Below are 21,163 nucleotides of genomic sequence, written 5' to 3'. Positions count from 1 at the left end.
AATTTTTGTCATAATTTTCTATTAACAATTGTATTTACCTTATACTAAAATGCGGATATGACAATACCATTTAGAAAAAAATGTTTTCTTCAAAAACCGATTAGTGTCAATTATAGCATATTTTTTGTTGTTTTAGGAATCATTAAAAAACGACTTTTCTCAAAAATGGATATGACACAAACGTATTCTCAGCCGACGCTATAACAAAGCTGATATTGATAGTCAGATGACTCATACCATGCTCATACCAGTAACTATTAATTTTCCATATCGACGTCCATGTCGCAATATCCATTATTTATCGCAAACAAACAGACGGCAAAGTGTCGCATTCCTATTTGTTAGCAAATGCGTTTTTAATCTGTAATGAGTGTACGTACAGTAGCGGACTTTAATTGTTGAGCCATTTAGGGTTCACTTTACATTGGATATTTCAAACCGTTAGTATTGAAAACCATATTAGCTTGAACCCCAAATGAATCAACAAGTCAAGTGACTTCTACATATTGTTATGTCAACAGAACACTTATGCGTTATGCAAAAAGTTTCATTATTTTCTTGAAGTACTTAATGGTGTTTACTTAATGGTAAAGCCACAGTATATACCTATACATATACTTGCTATATTGTCACGTTATTTGCTTTATACCTATTGTTTTGTGCATTTAAAAAGCAAATAACAATACAAATTTTCATCTACAAACTCAACTCATCATAGCATAATTTTACACGGCACAAGTTTAAAAAGTTTTTTCACATCACCAATTCGAAAAAGGGCTTTTTCTTCCCTGCTAGGAGGGATCAAAGTGGCACTTTTCTTCCCTGCTAGGAGGGATCAAAGTGGCACTTTTCTTCCCTGCTAGGAGGGATCAAAGTGGCACTTTTCTTCCCTGCTAGGAGAGATCAAAGTAACACTTTTCTGTTCTAGGACACTATTTAAAAAAAAAATTGTGCATTATTTTTTAGCTTAAATAATATTTTTTTAATATTATAATTACCTCTTAGGTGATGTGAAAAGTAATATGTGTCACATGGTAGCAAAATTATTTTCATCTTGGGCGTGACACACCTGAATCCCTCACTACGCTCAGGATTCTACTTTAGAATCCCTCGTTACCCTCGGGATTCTATTATAGAATCCTTCGCTTCGTTTAGGATTCAATTGTACGCCCTCGCCGTATATATATCATTTTGCTCCCTTGTGACACAATCTACTATTGTCTTTTCAAAACGTCATTATTAATTTTTTGTCTGAAAAGGTGAAATGGTAATGGAATACGACTATTGATAGCATGTTATCTATTAATGAAAACTTTACTATATCTTTTACACTTCTCTAAAATGCCGTTATCATGTGCTTGATAAGAACACGAGGAACATTTTTAGGATTCCGTACCCAAAGGGCAAAAACGGGACCCTATTGCTAAGACTCCGCTGTCTGTCTGTCCGTCTGTCTGTCACCAGGCTGTATCTCATGAACCGTGATAGTATTTCTGTTGCCGCTATAACAACAAATACTAAAAAGTACGGAACCCTCGGTGCGCGAGTCCGACTCGCACTTGGCCGGTTTTTTTTTAATATTGACTAGATACCCAAAATCTTCGAAAAATAACACATAAGGTCAATGCGGGGAAGTGTGTTTGCGGGATAAGTGCGTTGACCTTGGCATTGGGGCCTGTATACAAATTGATTAGTGTTTATTGCGAGTTAACCCCCAGCCACAATTATCTAAAATTAGTAGTAGTAGTAGTAAACTCTTTATTGTACAAATATACATATTAAAAATTACATGGTACAAATAATAAGATGTACAAAGGCGAACTTATCCCTTTGAGGGATTAGCCACAATTATTCAAAATTTTGGTCATTAAGGTGCAGTAGGTATAGAAAACGGAATTTTTAAAAAGTCATAGCGCTTTTTAGGTCATGATACGGCTGCCATAAATTTAATTGCTTATCTTGAGGCCTTTCTCGAGGGACTGTATCGATTCGAATCCTAAGTTTTTGACACGAAAAAAATCACTAACATAGGTATAAAATGCACGTAACAAATTGCACAAAAGCTAAAAGTATGAAAATTGCTTCTACAAATCGGGAATGTTTAAGGGAACGTATTGATTACTTTTTAATTTATTTAAACGGGCAAGAAATTAAAATTAAGAAACATGATACCCGCGCACCCGGGCACGCACTTCCATCTCGCTCACGCTTACGCTCAGTGAGAGTGAGAGAAGAACACGAACTTACTGTGCCTTAACGCTCAATAGCTCGATGCCCAAAGTTCGCCTGTACGTACATTTTACGAAGTGAATTTTTTTACAACTTTACCACAACAAAAACAACGATTATTTTCAAAGAATAAAATCATTATTATATTATATATCCATTTATTAAATAAAATGTAAAATTAAATTATAACTAGCGACCCGCACGGCTTCGCACGGGTTACACAAGACCTCAACAAATTATACACCTAAACCTTCCTCAAGAATCACTCTATTGATAGGTGAAAACCGGATGAAAATCCGTTCAGTAGTTTGTGAGTTTATCGCGAACATACATACAGACAGACAGACGCGTCGGGGAATGTTTTATAAGTGTAGTGATAACTATGATTGCCACCGATACTCCTGATGAAATTAAATAGCAAAAGTTTTTCACTCCATCATCTCATGTCATTGCCAACAGGAAAAGCGTAGGCGCTACCCGCACTACCATTATCTATAGTCTATACAATCGTGGAAAACTATTTCCTGCTTATGTTTTAGTAGCTTATCAGTTACAAAATTCCATAATTTTTTATTATTGTCCTTAATGAGAATCAAAATTGATAAACAGTCTTCTAACCTTGACATATTGACTAGTAAAATGGTGATAGGTACACTCGTGTTATCAGATATCTGTATGTCAAATGAAGGTTGTTAATAAGGGTACATACAGTACTTTATAAACGTGTGTAAATCATACACTACAAAGATAATGACTCTTGACCACCATACTGAGTAGGTAATGTAGGCGATACAAATAAAATATATATGTAAACACAACCAATCTTAAATATATCAATAACTGGTCACTCACGTATTTTAAGTCGAAAAGCGCTCGACATGTTTTACTCCGTACCGAGCCGGTCCGTCACCGTCAACGCAAGCTCCTGGTGACACTCCTCGGTACGGAGTGAAACATGTCGAGCGTTTTTCGACTTAAAATACGTGAGTGACCCGTTATTAATATATTATGTCTGTGTCTCACGTAAGTTTTGTTATTAAAACAACCAATCTTATTAATGTATTAATGCGCATAAATACTCGTACTCAAAATTGCCTAAGGATTAATTACCGTGTGCGATTGCCAAGTTATTCTGTTTATTTAATCATCATCGTCATCTTCTTCACGTTATCCCGGCTTTTTGCCACGGCTCATAGGTGCCTGGGGTCCGCTTGGCAACTAATCCCGAGAATTGACACTAGATTTTACGAAAGCGACTGCCATCTGACTTTACAACCCAGAGGGGAAACTAGGCCTTGTTGGGATTAGTCCGGTTTCCTCAAGATGTTTTCCTTCACCGAAAAGCGACTGGTAAATATCAAATGATATTCGTACATAAGTTCCGAAAAACTCATTGGTACGAGCCGGGGTTTGAACCCGCGACCTCCGGATTGAAAGTCGCACGCTCTTACCGCTGGGCCACCAGCGCTTTTATTTTTTTATAATTCTATTTATTTAATAAATCTAATTTAATTGCGGTCACCATTAATCAGGTGATTACTTATTTAACTAAAAATTGTTAGGTAGAATATATCGGACCAAGTTAACTCTGCATAGCATTTGCAATGGCAAAGTGTGGGAATGTCGTTATTAATGTCAAATTTCTATGAAAATATGACGTCTGTAATGACACCTCCGCACTTTGTTCTATTCAAGTTGATGCAACTTAAACGGACTTAAAAAAATTATGACGGTTGATACAGAGAACGCTTTTAAAAACATTACTTTTTTGTAATAATGCATTCTACGCATTTTTTTACATGTAATGTACCTTATGTTTTTAATGGGATAAGGTTGTCTGAAAGAGATCGCATTTTAGCGATAAGACCGTGTTCAGCGTTGGAGGTAATGGCGACCAAATGAAAGCAGGGAATACTGATATCTAAATTTAATGTTTACAGAAGGCTGGTTAGAAAAAGTGAGTTTATCTACATACATGTAGAAGCTTATATAGTTAAGTACAGCGCCACACTATGACACTACGGATTGGTTAGGAACTATTACATACATTGACATAGCTAACAGCTTATTGAGCACTTATACTAGTACACAATAGTTTCGGTAGATGTCACCTTTACATATCATAGGACTGTGGTGCCACATAAAGACGATTGAGAGACTTAATCTGTCTAGATTGGGTAAGTAGGTACTTAGGTATGCTAATACCTACTTATCTGCTACTTGTTAAGATAGGTCTTAACAGACCGCGTGTTGTTACCTAATCTTAAACTTGTATTTCATTTTCTGTGTATTTTTACAATAATGAGAATAAATAAATAAAGGATCTCGCAAAGTGGAGAAAGGCTAGTAGGAAAGCGGACCCTGGCAAAGGCCGGGATAACGCTAGGTAGAAGAAGAAGAAGAAGAATGAGAATAAATAATTCTTACCTTTGCTTGTTTCTAATCAAAAATTTGGGTTATTTCTACTTTACTATCATTAAGTACAACATATAAATCACAATGAAATAGAATGAACCTAATTTCTTATTTATCGACTTCTGAGTGTTTAACAGTTTTATCATTTTCCTTCCTCATGCGGAAAGAATATGATTAAGTACCTATTTATTTTAAGGAAAACTGCCCCAGGTTACAATACTATCCCTACTAATATTGATGAACATTTTAGATAGAAGTATATTTTTAGAGTAGGTGAGACAAATCGCATGTTTGAATCAAACTGCGATTAGATTTATACAGAAATTAACTTTTATTGAAAGCTAAACATTTATGCTACTACATTCGGTTATGGCACAGAATGAAGAGAGCGCTGACAGCGCGCCATAGACAAACTTATCCTAAAATGTTGCAAGCAACAAATATTAGCACTAAAAGTGAACATACAATATTTATAAGCTATGTTCAGACTTGTCCTGAACAGTAGATGGTGATTAACCAAGGGATGAAAGGCACTCATTCCTGTCGAGTTAGTTTGGCGCTCGAACGCAGTGAGAGCACCAATAGTCCGAAACTGAAATGGTGCCTTTCACCCGAGTTAAACACTAGTTTAAATTTTTTTTTAAACAAATAAAAAAATTAAACTGTTTATTTTTCATAAGGAACAAGAATTACAATATTCTTAGCTCTAATCTTATATTTTTAAGATTATATGGGGATGCAATTTTCATTTCGAATACAGGAAAAGTAAAATACATGTGTATTAAATAAAACATGGCTAAGTATAAATTTACATAGTACTTCTTAAGGGAACTTTCAATTAATCATTAAGGTAAAAATATCGTTATTTATGGTATAGGGAGTTAAACATCAGAATGGAACCTGTCCAACAAATCCATTAAAAACCAAATTTTAATTGCTTATCGTAACAAAAAATTTAAAAAAACGCACTTGGAATGTCAAATGCTCTAGTGCAGAAACGTATCACTTTCCGCACACTTCACAGAACAATGACCCACTTTCAGAGCATGAATGAAAAAAACCCGCACGATGGCCATTTCTTCCGTCGCAAGTTTTGCGATATCTTTTGTCCTCTTCTAATTTCCTGGCTCTACACCCTCTCCGAAGGTGCGAATCGAGGAAAACTGGGTACCTATAGGAAAACGTTCGCACTAATTTCGCATGTCAAGTCCGTAAATCAACACAATAGTTCTGGCGTAGCGCCATAGCGCCTTCCTTGCCGGAAGTATAGTTATTGAATGCTTAAAGATCTGTTAATCCGGTCCAGAGTGTAAATAAATCATTTTGGTTGTATTAATTCATACAAATCCAAAATGCCGCTACCAAAAAAAATGTATGGCACCTTTCTTTAAACTGCCACCAACATTAATATTTTATTTACAGCAATGTAATTCAGAAAAATACCTAAACGTAACTAAAAACTTTGTATATTTTATCCTTGAAATTACTAGGTAATGAGACAGATTAGAATCAGATAATTTTCGTACGCTAATGGAGGCTTCCGCGAAGGAAAACATTAGAAACGTGACTACAATGCGAAGATGCTCGTTTTTAGTTTTAGATACATTTATAATATGTTGGATATAATAATTGGTCGTAGTCACATAGACTTAGGTTGTAAATGTTTTTTTTTTCAGTAATTAATTATGTATATGCATTTTTTCAGATATCTCATTTCCAAAACGTTTCATTTCCAATTTTTTGTTTTCGGAAATTTATTTTTAAGGCCAATATAGCACAATTGGATTAGGTCTAACCTCGAAATCTCTTCCAAAGTTATGAAATTTGGTATGTAAGTTAATTAAAGGTCTCTTTTTCATGTCCTGTAATCTTAGTAGGTTGCTTTATTGTATCTTCTTTATTTAGGAATGTATGAATTCTGTCTGCTCTATTAATACTTAATATTTCTTCTCTCGTCGTCTTCGTCTCTTCGATCTTTGATCAATTCAATGGATGCTGTTTCCACGTTAATATTATCTATCATTCTCACAATATGATCGATGCGTTCTAATAACTTGAAATGGGGTTGGCAATTGTCAGAGGTTTGCAGAGATGGCGCTATCATAGCTTGCCCCTTTTTCTATGAGATTTGGCTTAAAGGGCTGGCATCCAGGGCATTAAAAAAACAAAAATTTGACATAACTAGGGATTGACATGGCAAGCTATGCTGGCGCCATCTGCTAAACACTTCGACCGGCCAACCCCATTATATCAGTTGCTAGGTTGCTACTACAATATAAACGTGCCATGCAGTTATTAAGTTCTAAAAACGTGTGAACATTGTGACCACTACCAGCCGGGCTAGCACATGATTGGTGCGACATTATCTCGCGGCGAGACAGACCATAGATTAGTATATGTCACTACTGTAAAGATAAACTACTCGTGCCTCTTTAATCAACGTAGTTAGAAAAAGGCGGGTAGTTTATCTCGCCGCGAGATACTGTCGCGCCAATCATGTGCTAGGCCTACTGGGGCCCATTTCTCGAAAGGTAATAGACTAATATGACGACCGGTCTGGCCTAGTGGCTAGTGACCCTGCCTGTGAAGCCGATGGTCCTGGGTTCGAATCCCGGTAAGGGCATTTATTTGTGTGATGAGCACAGATATTTGTTCCTGAGTCATGGGTGTTTTCTATATATTTAAGTATTTATATATTATATATATCGTTGTCTGAGTACCCATAACACAAGCCTCCTTGGGCTTACCGTGGGACTCAGTCAATCTGTGTAAGAATGTCCTATAATATTTATTTATTTAATATATTTAGTTCAGAAACTATCAGGGGCCTATTTGTCGAACGATATTAGTCTAATATTATTAGTGTGTTGTCATGACAACCCATACAATTTGACAGTTCGTGGACTAATAATATTAGTCTAATATCGTTCGAGAAATGGGCCCCAGATGTGTTTCCATGACAACACACTAATAATATTAGACTAATACCGTTCAAGAAATGGGCCCAGTTATAGAAACCAACAATGTGTCAATTGACTATTGAATATTTATATCCACCCTGTCACATACATATATGTTTGTTCCGGAAAACGGAATAGTTAGTCACCGCCCTTGGTGTGCCGTGCATCTATTGGTTCCATTGTTTACTATTGCCAGAGATAAGTACTACAAGCATAGACATAGTATATACAAGTAGTTATAGATGCGCCACCGAGCGACCGGTGGTAAGAGAAAGAATATTCAATTATTCATATAAAATTTGGGCAGCATAGGATTTTTTCTCTTTCACTCTTATAAATTTCGGTATTTCGCCATCGCCTCCTACCTATGATGCCACCCGGTTAGTGATAAGGACAAAGCATGGCACTATTTTCTCTTTCCTCTTATAGGAATCGCAATAAGACTATCTTTCTCTATCAAAGAGTGTCAGGCCCTTGACTACAAGACATTATAGACCAAGATCTCTAGAATAGTGTCGTATGCATCATTATTAGACCAAAATTTAATTTCTGAGGGCCTACCGCGAACGCCGAACTTACGGGCATCTTTCTCTATCACTCTAATGACGCCTTAACAGGAGAAAAAGAGAAAGATGCCCGCAATTTGCGAACTTGGGTGTTCGAGACCCTCCTGTAACGCTGAAGCGTAACGCGTTCGCGTCTTGTTTCGCATGACTGATGTTCAAGTGATTTAGCATTTAAATAGCAAAACAATAAGCCTGAATTACAATCATATTAACATAATAATAAAGAATGCCTTTACATTGTTTTAACGTAGATAGATATTTACCTCGACTGGTTTTAGCTTCCGTCTCGTTTAGTTTAGTTAGTTAAGAGTGTTAGTTAGATCAGGTATCTTGCAACAACAAGAACCAAAAACGTAAGAACTATGTGCTAATAGGAGTAAGAGGCTTAATATTACCTATATAAGGTGCGTAATATTTTTAGTTAATTTATTTTTTAATCTTATTTAAGACTAGCCTCCCGCCCCGGTTTCGCACGAGTTACCTTTAACAAATTATACACTTAAACCTTCCTTAAGAATGACTATTGATAAGTGAAAACCGCATAAAAATCCGTTCAGTAGTTTTGGAGTTTATCGCGAACATACAGAAAGACGCGGCGGTGGACTTTATAAATAATATGTAATGTATAAAGGAATGAGTAATCTAATCAATATTTATTTCCAGGGGACCAGACGGTATTAGTCTAATTTTGGTAGTAACTCATACGATTTTACAGTTCGCGGACTAGTAATATTAGTCTAATATCGTTCCAGAAATGGGCCCCTGTTCAAGCAAATAAAAAAAAAAAAAAAAAAAAATTCTTCTTGATCAAAATTGCGCATAGTGCTAAACGTTTTGAATATTTATTTATATATGTTTTTAATTTAACTTTTACCAAGAATCATATTGAAATGGCGGTTACCTACCTTTGACCTATCGAGGGATAAGGACGTTTTTATTATCTATTGTTTATTTAGTGTAAATAAGTTAATGCAAACATAACAAATGAAACGCAAAAATATTTACCTTATATTATCTGTTTACCTTAAAGGGTTTTGAACTTGGTTTTTTCTTGTATGTGTATTGATAAAGTCCTGACAGAAATAATATCAAAATATGTCTTTTTAACATTTTGGCTACGAAACCGCTAAAAACCGGCCAAGTGCGAGTCGGACTCGCCCACCGAGGGTTCCGTACTTTGTAGTATTTGTTGTTATAGCGGCAACAGAATTACATCATCTGTGAAAATTTCAGCTGTCTAGCTATCACGGTTCGTGAGATACAGCCTGGTGACAGACAGACGACAGACGGATAGTGGAGTCTTAGTAATAGGGTCCAGTTTTTACCCTTTGGGTACGGAACCCTAAAAACCAGTTCCCATAGATTTACTTAGTATGAATTCAACGTCTAGTCAAAAGTCGGTTTTATCTATTTGTTTATCGTTTTAGCAAGAGAAAAATGAATTGAGACTAAGTTTTATCAAGCAGTCTGCGAGCGATGCTACATTTTTTTCTTGAATATACAAATTTGTACTTACTTACTTGTTATGTTTTATGGTAACTGCATTGACAAACGTCAACCACCGTCAACTTTTGATTAACTTTTCTTACCTCAATATGTGTACTCTTATACGGAGCCTTACAGCGCCATCCAACTTAGCTGTCCAATGGAAGTCACGAATTTGTCTCAAACTTTTAATACAACCAATGAATAATCTTTGTGACGTAGATATTGCACCAAAAGAACAGGCGCATACGTACCACTACACCAGCCCGTAAAACCGATGAGAAAGTTGCATTTTATCCACAAGAGTGGCAAAGTAATTTGATGCAAATTTTGAGTTGTTTGGTGCTGGCTGGCAGAATTAAAAAAAGATAAAGATAAAAAGATAAAAAATGTTTTTATTGCACAGAACGAATACAAATTGTATTACATAGTAAGTACATATCACAAGTTACAGAAAAGAGTTGGTGCATAACTGAATTGACATTCGGAGGTTCCAGGAGTCCCCGCACTAGGCTAGGCCTGTATCGCGGGAGACCAGATGTACATTTTTATGTTATGCGAGTTAACTTGAATTATATTTTTACAATTGAGGACAAAAATGAGATTCAGGTTTATATACCTGGATTAAGAATTTTTACAAAATTGAGGACAAAAATTAGAGAAAATGGAATAAGATAAATACAATTTCTGTTATTAGTTATTACATTATTGCTATTAAATTTGTTTCTAGGTTCAACTTTAGTTTCAATTATATTCCAATGATATTTAGTCTAATCTAGCTAGTTTTATATCTATTACAGTTATGTGTTACACAATTTTATAAAGTTACGGTATTTTAGTCTAATTGAGTTAGTTTTATATCTATTGCAGTTTTGTGTTAAACAATTTTATAAAGTTACGGTATTTTAGTCTAATTTAGTTAGTTTTATATCTATTACAGTTATGTGTTACACAATTTTATAAAGTTACGGTATTTTAGTCTAATTTAGTTAGTTTTATATCTATTGCAGTTTTGTGTTAAACAATTTTGAATTGACTTTTAAGTGATGATTTTATTTGATTTGTAATATTTTCCTCGAGTCGGTGTGGTGAACAATTTTGTATTACACTCGGGGGCATAGTTTGTTTAACCCTCGTCCCTTAAAACCCTCGCAACATCCACTTTTCCGACCACTGGCTACAATCCTGGTATAATTTTGGAATTAAACAGCAACAGAGGGATTAAACAGCTACTTGGCCTTATAAAACAAATAACTATTTAGCGTCAATTTTAATTATTAATTCTTACATTCAGTTTGTTTTAGGTGAGTAATTATTTTCATTAATCATTCGTTTCATTCGCCTCTCCTTAAAATGCGAGACCTAACTTACAGTCAAATAACAATGGATCCAAAGACAAGAATAGGCGATAATGAGTGTAATGAAGGAGCAGAGACAATTAAAAATTCTATAGAAGATGGGACATTGTATTTAAATTTTTATGACTTCAAGTCTTTTTATAACATGTTGTGACTGTGGACGAGTTTTGTAAGAAAAGGGCGGGGTTGATTTGATTTGAAGAAAAAGCTATTGTCCAAAACTACTTATATTTGTCACAAAAAAAACGGCCGAGTGCGAGTCGGACTCGCGCACCGAGGTATCCGTACTTTTTAGTATTTGTTGTTATAGCGGCAACAGAAATACATCATCTGTGAAAATTTCTACTGTCTAGCTATCACGGTTCATGAGATACAGCCTGGCAACAGACGGACAGACGGACAGCGGAGTCTTAGTAATAGGGTCCCGTTTTTACCCTTTGGGTACGGAACCCTAAAAAGGGAAAACACTAATAACACAAAAATAGAGGAACAATCAATTTAAAAAAACTTAGATTATCGCGGGAATTGCTTTTTAGTATTTTTCGTCGTATGTTTTCATTGGGATAACTTCGATAGCGAGATACTTTTGAACATGGCAAATACATATGTACTATATAGCTAGTTACCACATTCACTGCCAGCGACCCGCTAGGCGGGTTTTCTGTTCCCATGTTATTGGCTTGGCTCGTAGAGCGAAGCTCGCTCTGGCACTGAATGTTATTATTAAAGCCGCTCCAATTAATATTGGATGGCGCTTACGTAACTGCATCAAATAACAATGCAGCAGGCATATTATGTATCGCTTTATCCACGTGATAAAATAACTGTCACTTTTTATCACTGCGGGATAGAAAGTGACGGACACCGTTTTATCACGCTGTCACGTAGACAAGAACAACCATCATATCCGTATTAGGACTTTTTATCTCACAAATTTTAAAGGAGGAGGTTCAATTCATTGGGATTTTTTTTTACTGTTTCCCCGTTTCCCAAAGTTTGTCGGATCGCTTTTTTCTTGGTTTGAAAGTCGTATCTGTCCGGAAATACCGCGGGCGACAGTTATAATAATAACAATTAATAGTTATATTTACAGTTAATTCCACAAATTACTTAACCCATTCAGCGGTGGCAGCATGGTGGCATTTTTATCGCCTGTCACTATGCCTGTCACTTTCGCACTTACATACTTGTTAGAACGTGACAGGCATGGTGACAGGCGATAAAAATGCGACCGTGCTTAGCCCACAGCGCTAATCACGACACGTTGTCGTTTTGCCTCTACGAAGCATTTCCGCAACATACCAGGAAACCCGTATTATCGGCTACGACGTAGCGCTACGACCGTAGCTCAGCGGTGAATGTATTATACCTATTACTCGTATTGATTTATTTGGTATTGCAACTCGGGCATTTCCTCTCGGAAAGCATCATTTATTTAGGTAAAATCGAAATGCTGATAAATACCGTAAATGGCTCACTGTTTTGTGAAGTTGGTTCTTTTTTTTTTATGAAATAGGAGGCAAACCAGCAGACGAATCACCTGATGGTAAGCGATTACCGCCGCCCATGGACACCCGCAACACCAGAGGGGTTGTAAGTGCGTTGCCGGCCTTAAGATGGGAGTACGCTCTCTACGGTTCTTTTACAAAACCATTTGTCACAGCAAGTATTTAGTTATTAAGTTACAGTAGTCCGGTTAAGATTATAGGTTATATTATCTAGGTATTATGTTTATAGGTTAAGTAACTTTTTAGGGTTCCGTAGTCAACTAGGAACCCTTATTCGCCATGTCCGTCTGTCTGAGGATTTGCTCCGTGATCGTTAGTGTACATCTCAGTATATAGTTTTAATATCAACTCGATATCTCCACGCGTTCCCGAGATAAAGGGTCTTGACAGACAGACAGACGGACGGGCGGACAACAAATTGATCCTAAAAGGGTTCCGTTTTTTCCTTTTGAGGAACCCTAAAAACACAAACTAGTATGTACAAATATAAATATGATGCAAATGCATCTGAGGTGTCACATGCCCGTTGCTGAGTCTTAAAAATGATATTAGGTATATTATCAGATATTCGTAAGTATTTTACTTAACACACCCATATCACGCTATTACATTCTTTGGGTCTTAAAGAATCAGATAAAATGTGATCGATTGTCGTAATTGTGATAAAAGGATATTATATATATTTTATCTGATTTTGTCACTTCACTGTCAATAGATAGGAAATATCCTAATTCAGTATACCACTCTACAGATGGCGCTAGTGTACCGGTTCTTTAACTAGTCTGTGCGGAAAGAGAAGAGTCATAGAATGTATTGGTTCCATAGACACAGTATATACAAGTAATTATTAGACGTGCCACCGAGCGACCGGGGGTAAAAGAAAGAATATTCATATAAAATTTGGGCAACATAGTATTTTTTCTCTTTCACTCTTATAAATTTCGGTATTTCGCCCTCGCCTCCTACCTATGATGCCACCCGGTCGGTGATAAGGACAAATCATGGCACTATTGTCTCTTTCCTCTTATAGGAATCGCAATAAGACTATCTTTCTCTATGAACGAGTGTCAGGTCCTTGGTTCCCTTACATTCTACGACTCTTCTCTTTCTGCACGGCTGCATATTGTATAAAGTTTAAGTTAGTTACTGATATATTTGATGATGACTTTTATTTGTATTGACATTTGTATAAAATAAATAGTTGACGATCATAATACAAAGTCATACAAATTAGCTTAAAATATTTTACAGTACATATGCTACTTTACCGCCCTTGTGCGATAATTAGCACATTACGTAACTATGTCGAAAATTTAAAAGGCCATTTGTACTGTAAAACATTGTACGCTACATGCGCGAATAGGTAATTCGCAACTCGTGTCGAATTAAAACACTCTCTTCGGTCGTGTTTTAATTTATCGCCACTCGTTGTGAATTTCCTATTTTTCGCACTTGTATCGTAATGTACATATGGTGCCACACCGCATTAGTGCGATATTGCTATACTATTATATTGTAATTTAATATTATGAAATAAGTAAATCTTAATCAATACCCGCATAGAGTAACTTATACTAGAGCGGTACTGTCATAGTAAATTTTGTAACCCCAGTAAATTCACTGCCATCTGTCGACACACTTTAAAACTAAAAATAAATATTTATAAAAATACGATAAAATGTATTTAAATATGGATAAATGATTTTTTTTATTTGCATTAATTATTTTTATGATTTTGACCCATGTTCTTTCACTGATATGCGTTAAAATTATAAATAACAAACGAAACCGTCAACGCCCTCTATACGAGTGTAGGCCAAAACTAGTGGCGCCCTCTGATCGAGAATCAAATTTTCGTGATTTTCGAGGCACGTTTTTTCCTTAGACTGTATCCATCTATTACGGAGTTATATCTATCTTTGATACCCGTGTAGGTAAAATACAATCTCAAAGTAGGACGGACGTATCAAAATTGTGGTCAATTCTATAGCATTATGATATTTATGATTGATCGGATACCTACGGAGTTTTCCAGTTTCTCTTCCTATGCGTTCATAACTATGCGGCCTCGCTACGCTCGGCCATCTATATGCACTCGGCCGGCAACCCCTTACTTCCCGGCCTCTGTAGTAATGTACTATTACAAGCACCATAGACGGAAATGAAGAAAGCGCTGGAATAATTAATTATAGCTGCGATATGAGATATAATTAACATGACTTCTTGTAATGAATAATTTAATCTGGCAATAAATATTTATACCTACAAATGCATGTTTATTATAAGCATTCGCCATAAATTCTAGATGCTATTCATGACCTGTTTAATGCTTTACAAAGTAAACTTTGGCAATTTCCAATGTTTTGGCACAAATCTGCAATTTCAGATGGCTTAGATTAAGATTTATTTATTTCATAATTGCCTTACATTATAAATTGTCATGTTATGTCAATTTACATGAATATTTACATATATATGATTATCGTCAAAAATAAAGAAATAATAAACATCAAATAATTAAATACAAATACAAATAGTTTATTATCATAAAGGTTGTTTACATGTGCATCGATATATCCGTCAGACTACAAACTAGCCTGAGCCTGTATCTTGGAAGTCTGCGAGAGCGATTGACTATTATGTCCACGTTATTATACATATCTTAATACTAAAAGTAATTACTACAATACAAGCTAAATAATACAGAATATATATATAAGAATATAAATAAATAGATCAATCAATAAATTGCATCAAAAACGTCAAAAACATACAAGAAAAATAAAGTCAATGCCTGAATGATGGGCCTGTGTTTAGTATGTACAATGTCAGCAAAGTTATTAGCTTGGCACCCCAGCGTACAAATTTCATCTAAATCGGTTCAGCGGTTTAAGTATGAAAAGGTAACAGACAGGCAGACAGACTTTCGTATTTATAATATTAGTAAGGATAACGTTGAGAGCGCTGGTGGCCTAGCGGTAAGAGCGTGCGACTTGCAATCCGGAGGTCGCGGGTTCAAACCCCGGCTCGTACCGATGAGTTTTTCAGAGCTTATGTACGAAATATCATTTGATATTTACCAGTCGCTTTTCGGTGAAGGAAAACATCGTGAGGAAACCGGACTAATCCCGACAAGGCTAGTTTCCCCTTTGGGTTGGACGGTCAGATGGCAGTCGCTTTCGTAAAAACTAGTGCCTACGCCAATTCTTGGGATTAGTTGCCAAGCGGACCCCAGGCTCCCATGGAGCCGTGGCAAAATGCCGGGACAACGCGAGGAAGATGAGTAAGGATAACGTCTTCTAATTGCCTACAACTCTTATTTGTGTACGAGTCCGTATGATAGCTTAAGGCCCCATAGGTTCGTGTTCTTCTCTCATTCTCACTGAGCGTGCGTGAGCGAGATAGGTGTGCGTGCTCGGGACATATTTTTGAATTATGTTATTAATTATGTTATGTATTAGATGTCATATTTTTGAATTATAATTTGTTGTAAGTTTTAACAAATAAAATGTTATCGACGTGTTCCCTCAAAAATAGAATTCCGCATTTTTAGAATCAATTTTCATATTTTATAGCTTTTTGTGCATAAATAGTAAAAAAAATGCGTTTTATACCTATGTTTGTGATTTTTTATTATCGCGCGAAAGTAAAAAAATCAGAATTCGAATCGATGAAGTCACTAGAGAAAATCCTCAAGATTGTTAATTAAATTTATGGCGACCGTTCTGTGCTCTAAAAAGCGGTACGATTTTTATAAAACTCCGCTCTCAGAACCTACGGCACCTTAATCAAAATACAGGTAGTATTTTGCATTATTTAATTTGCATTTTATAATAATAATATAAACATTGTTACAGCTACAAACCGGGTTTGCACGTAGTGTGACGTGCCGTGACGTATGGACGAGCGAACTTACTCATACGACCCGGTGCCCGGCGCGCCAGTAAGCAACAGACCAACCATGGAGAAGGGACAACTGTGGCGGCAGTACGTCATCGCCGGCGTCGGTACGTAAAAACTATTCGAAATTTGAATGTGAAGTGTTTTTTTTTGCCTGGCTACAAAGTTTTAGCCAGTGAAGTGTTGTGCTGGCTGGATGGAAAAGTGAATTTTCGTAAAATGTTAAGGTTTTTTTACAATGTTTGGGATCTTCTAGTAAGTATAGAATTTATGACAGGAGATCTTTATTTTTTTAATGTTAGATAGTTAATAAAAACAAGTATAAATTAATAGGAAAACCCTAAAGGGAAGTTTATGAAATATATAGTTGGTCAAGCAAATTTTGTCAGTAGAAAAAGGCGGCAAATTTAAAAAACGTAGGTGCGAAGGGTTATCGTCCCATAGAAAATTTTAATTTCGCGCCTTTTTCTACTGACAAGATTTGCTTGACCAACAAGTTTGTCAACGGACTGTCTCATTTCAAACATAGACAGAGAGAATCATACTATCTTTGTCTTACACTAGTACTAACACCCAAACAAAAAGATGAGTATAGTTTTTAGTTCTTATTTACTGACAATTTGGTTTGACCAACTGTAATTTGTTTTTATATAAGTAAAATACTGGCCGGTAGTTTGTGAGATTGAAAAGTAAACAAGTAATTTTATGTTTTAGTAGAATTAGTGCGTAACTTTTAAAAGCCAGTGCTATCCAGTCGATAATTGTTTAAAAAAAAAGCCAGTGCTAGTTTTATGTAAAAATAAACGATTCAAAGTAGGTAGGTAGATACGTGAATACTATACAATTAAAATGAATGAATAACAACACATAGTACCTACGTGACTGATGTATATACTCGTATAACGTTTGAAACTAATTAAATATATGTAGAAATTAAAAAAAAATGCTAGATAAAAAGTGATTTTTAATGGTAAAGATTACAAATTCAAAAAGTAAACATGGTACTTTCATCAACGGAAGAATTTATATTTCTCGCCTTTTTCCGTCTATAAATTCGAGGTGTGCCGATTTTACTACCACGAAAATTATACTCTTTTTTATACTACGTCGGTGGCAAAAAAGCATACTAACAGCCCGCCTGATGGTAAGCGGTTACCGTACCCTATGGACGCCTACTCCAGGGGGCCTAGACAAGATGCCACTCGTTTGCTCTACCACATCCAAACGTTTTCTGTCTCTCTATCACTCTTACATATAAGTGCGATAGAGACTCAGATAGCGTTTCGTTATCGTAGCGCAAATGATTGGCATCGTGGCCAGGCACCAAGGGGTGTTACATGCGCATTGCCGACCCTAGTCATATTTCATAAAGCATCAAAATACCATGTTTTTTAAATACCTATCTCTTTTAATATTATAGGTTGATTGAAAACGTGATTTTCCGTGAATAATTGCAGTTCAAATACTTATCAGTGCAAGTTATCAATACATTATAGCGGTATCAATGGTTATATAATGCGATTAAATTCACACTCATTTAATGCTCTAAATCGCCGGTTCAATGAAAATGTTAATTGAGTTTTCTTTTATACTAGATTGATTGACTTATTAGAACTTTATTATATACTAGCGACCCGCCCTGGCTTCGCACTGGTAGTTCAACTAATTTACACAAAACCTTTACAAATTATACATATAAACTTTCCTCTTGAATCACTTTATCTATTAAAAAAACCGCATCAAAATCCGTTGCGTAGCTTTAAACATCTAAGCATACATAGGGACAGACGCACGGACAGACGGCGGAAAGCGACTTTGTTTTATACTATGTAGTGTTATACACCATAGGAGCTATAAATTAAACTGTAGGCTGTAGTCCTCAAACTGACCAACATTTTGTTCCGCGACTTTTAAAAATAGCTTGTGTTTTGATTTTTAGTACACTTTAGTTTATAATACAGTAACTTTATACATTTAGCGTTTGCGTCAAATCCTTCAACATTTATAAATTATAATTATTTAGTTAGTATTTAGAATAAGTTTTTATTTATTTAACTATAGAATTCATACACATTTCATAGTGCATTTTTTATATTGTTTAAACGGTATTCCATAGCTTGGTTTTAACATTTGATTAAACAATATTTCTTATGGGGCTTGTTTTCCTCTTTTTAGTGTGCAGTCGGGTTTTTTGTTTCTTTATAATAATTATTTTTTTATTTACTTGATTTCGTAGGCTATGTGAGTGCACTAAGTGCAGTGAGTATGCAGTTTTGTCTCAGGCGATGCCTCTTGGCACAATTGTTCCTAATGTTAAACAAAGCTAATTTGGCCCAATTGTGCCTACCCCTCAAAAAAAGGGGGGGGGGAGGGTCGGCTCCCCAGGTCCAATCTATGCTATATTTCTTCCTACTCTTAGCAACTAGGGTATATATCATTTTCATATTACCGCCGCCTACAATTTTTCATTGCTACTCTAGACTAGTTTTTCTACAACTCTTGATATTAATTTGTCAAAACTAACTCTGCACAGATGATTACACATACCTATTGAAAGTTTATTGGTATAGAAAGTAACAGTTGGTTACGGTAAACAATGAGTAGGTAATTTATTTTCGTAGACTTATGAGCATGCGAGGTCAGTGATGTGAACTCTCAATGTACTTATAAGTACATAGTGCACTGTGTTAACTAATAAAAGTACTTAAAGATGATAAAAACCCACAGATTATAGATGATTTGACGTCAGGAATCCAAGACAGTCTTCATCTTCGTTTAAATCATCAGATTTGCCATTAAGCTTAAAAGTTTGCCTGGAGGTTAAAAATAGTTATTTGTGCAGCAAGTGAGGAAAGTTGGTTTTTCTTGCGAGTGTTGATTTTGAGTCTCGAGAAAGCGAAAGAATCTATAGGTATAATTCGTTGTCTGAGTACCCATAACACAAGCCTCCTTGGGCTTACCGTGGGCTTAGTCAATCTGTGTAAGAATGTCCTATAATATTTATTTATTTATTATTTATTTATTTATAATTGAATTACGAGCGAAGCGAGCAGTTCATGGCCTTCACTAAATTAAAAAGCTACTTTGTTTCACTCCCTGGAGTGAGGAAAGTCGCACTTTCTTCACTCCAGGAAGTGAGGAAAGTCGCACTTTCTTCACTCCAGGGAGTGACGAAAGTAGGCTTGTTCGAGCTGCTGAGGTGAAAAGGTATATGTACCTGCCTAAAACACAGCCCTATTACATTTACTTTGGGGCCGGGGGGCTTAGCTGACCAGGGGGCCTAGCAAAGATGACAATCGTACATCGACAAACGCCAAACGAAAAAAAATAATTAGAATGACAGATGCCATTGAAGCACAGAATAAGTAATAGCACTACCGTACAGAAAAGAAACTTCCTACAAAACTTGACAGCGATTCAGGGAATCATGCTATCCCTTTCTAAAGTGTGGCGCTGTCCCTTTCTGCTATTTAGGGTTGTCAAAATTAAAGTCATTATCTTATCTGTGGTCGTGCACGCACAGGGACGTCAAGTTGTGTCGACCTTAATAATTGCTCGTAGCATGCTGAGCCGGGTGGGGGGGGGGGGGGAATGACCGAACGGATAGTCTTGTGTATCTTTCAGTAGGAGTAGCAGGGAAAGCGCTGTTATTCCTATGTCCTTGTCACAGTCTAACATTTTTTTTAATTCCCCACCGTAAAAGTATGGTTTATGGTGGGCTACAAATCTACTCGACCAATCATATCGTCGCATTGCGTATGTTTTGTCCCTCACGGGCGCACGCGTATAGCTGATCTATGTAATGCTAGGTCTAACTATGACCCGAAAGGAGGAGTTTCGCTCCCCTGATTGAAGTTTTAATTGGCGTTTTCTATCAAAGATTGTCAGCTCGGCTAGGCCTCTAGGGAATTTAAGCCTTTTGTGTAATGGAAGATCGTGCCGTGATATTTATGCGTTTATTTTTATTTATTAAGTTTCAATGCTTCATAGAAATTCCTCAATTACATTCAAGAATTGCAGAACTCAACAATTATCTGTTTTTACCACGTTATTTTGCATTAAAAATATCACGTGTTCAGAACGTTTTAAAAAAAATATTTTCCTTTGACATGTTATTGCGTAAGTTTTAAACATTCGTAAAAATAATATTCAATTGATAAACTGAAGGGCAAAAGTTATCAACATTTTTAAGTGAATTTGCAACGACATTATAATTGAATTATTTGATAAGACGATTGTGAACCGATGGTTTTAGCGGTCTAGCGGAATCTTTGTAACAACTTGTTCAATGTTTTTATATCAATTACATTCATAATTTCTCCATGCAATTTTGAACCTTACTGTCTCTTCTTCTCTTCTTCTTTTCCTGTTACCCCCTGCTGGGGTGTAGGGCCCGAATCTTGTCTTTCCATTGACTACGGTCTTGGGCAGCTTGGGTAACCTCCTCCCACCCCATCCCCAATACACCCAGCTCTTGCTCCACAGAACGACGCCAAGTGGATTTAGGGCGACCATGTTTCCGCTTGCCGGGCATCTTCCAGGTCAGGGCCACTTTGGATAGGTGGGTGTCAGGTTTCCTGAGGATATGTCCAATCCAATGCCACCTAACCTTACTGTACCCTAATATTAATCTACGAGTACTTAAGATATACTACCTAACAATCTTTGTAATGTATGCGATAATATAATCAGAACCCCTAGTGAAAATTTTGTTCGATAGCTTTTCGAAGGCAAAAATATCG

General features: G+C 36.1%; 1 protein-coding gene across 2 annotated transcripts in view; it reads left to right on the top strand.

Moving 5' to 3' along the window:
* Window positions 1-21,163, top strand: part of LOC134750506 (facilitated trehalose transporter Tret1-like) — a 54,626-nt gene that overhangs the window by 4,399 nt on the left and 29,064 nt on the right. For both annotated transcript variants that reach the window (XM_063685693.1, XM_063685692.1), the window contains exon 2: window positions 16,379-16,528. In XM_063685693.1, coding sequence (XP_063541763.1) covers window positions 16,420-16,528 — 109 coding nt within the window. In that variant the 5' untranslated portion in view covers window positions 16,379-16,419. The remainder of the gene's footprint in view (window positions 1-16,378; window positions 16,529-21,163) is intronic.

This window comes from Cydia strobilella, chromosome 20, assembly GCF_947568885.1.
Source record: "Cydia strobilella chromosome 20, ilCydStro3.1, whole genome shotgun sequence".
In the NCBI taxonomy this organism is placed as follows: domain Eukaryota; kingdom Metazoa; phylum Arthropoda; class Insecta; order Lepidoptera; family Tortricidae; genus Cydia; species Cydia strobilella.
Note: the sequence above shows the minus strand (reverse complement) of the source record. Positions and strands in the feature narration are given on the sequence as shown.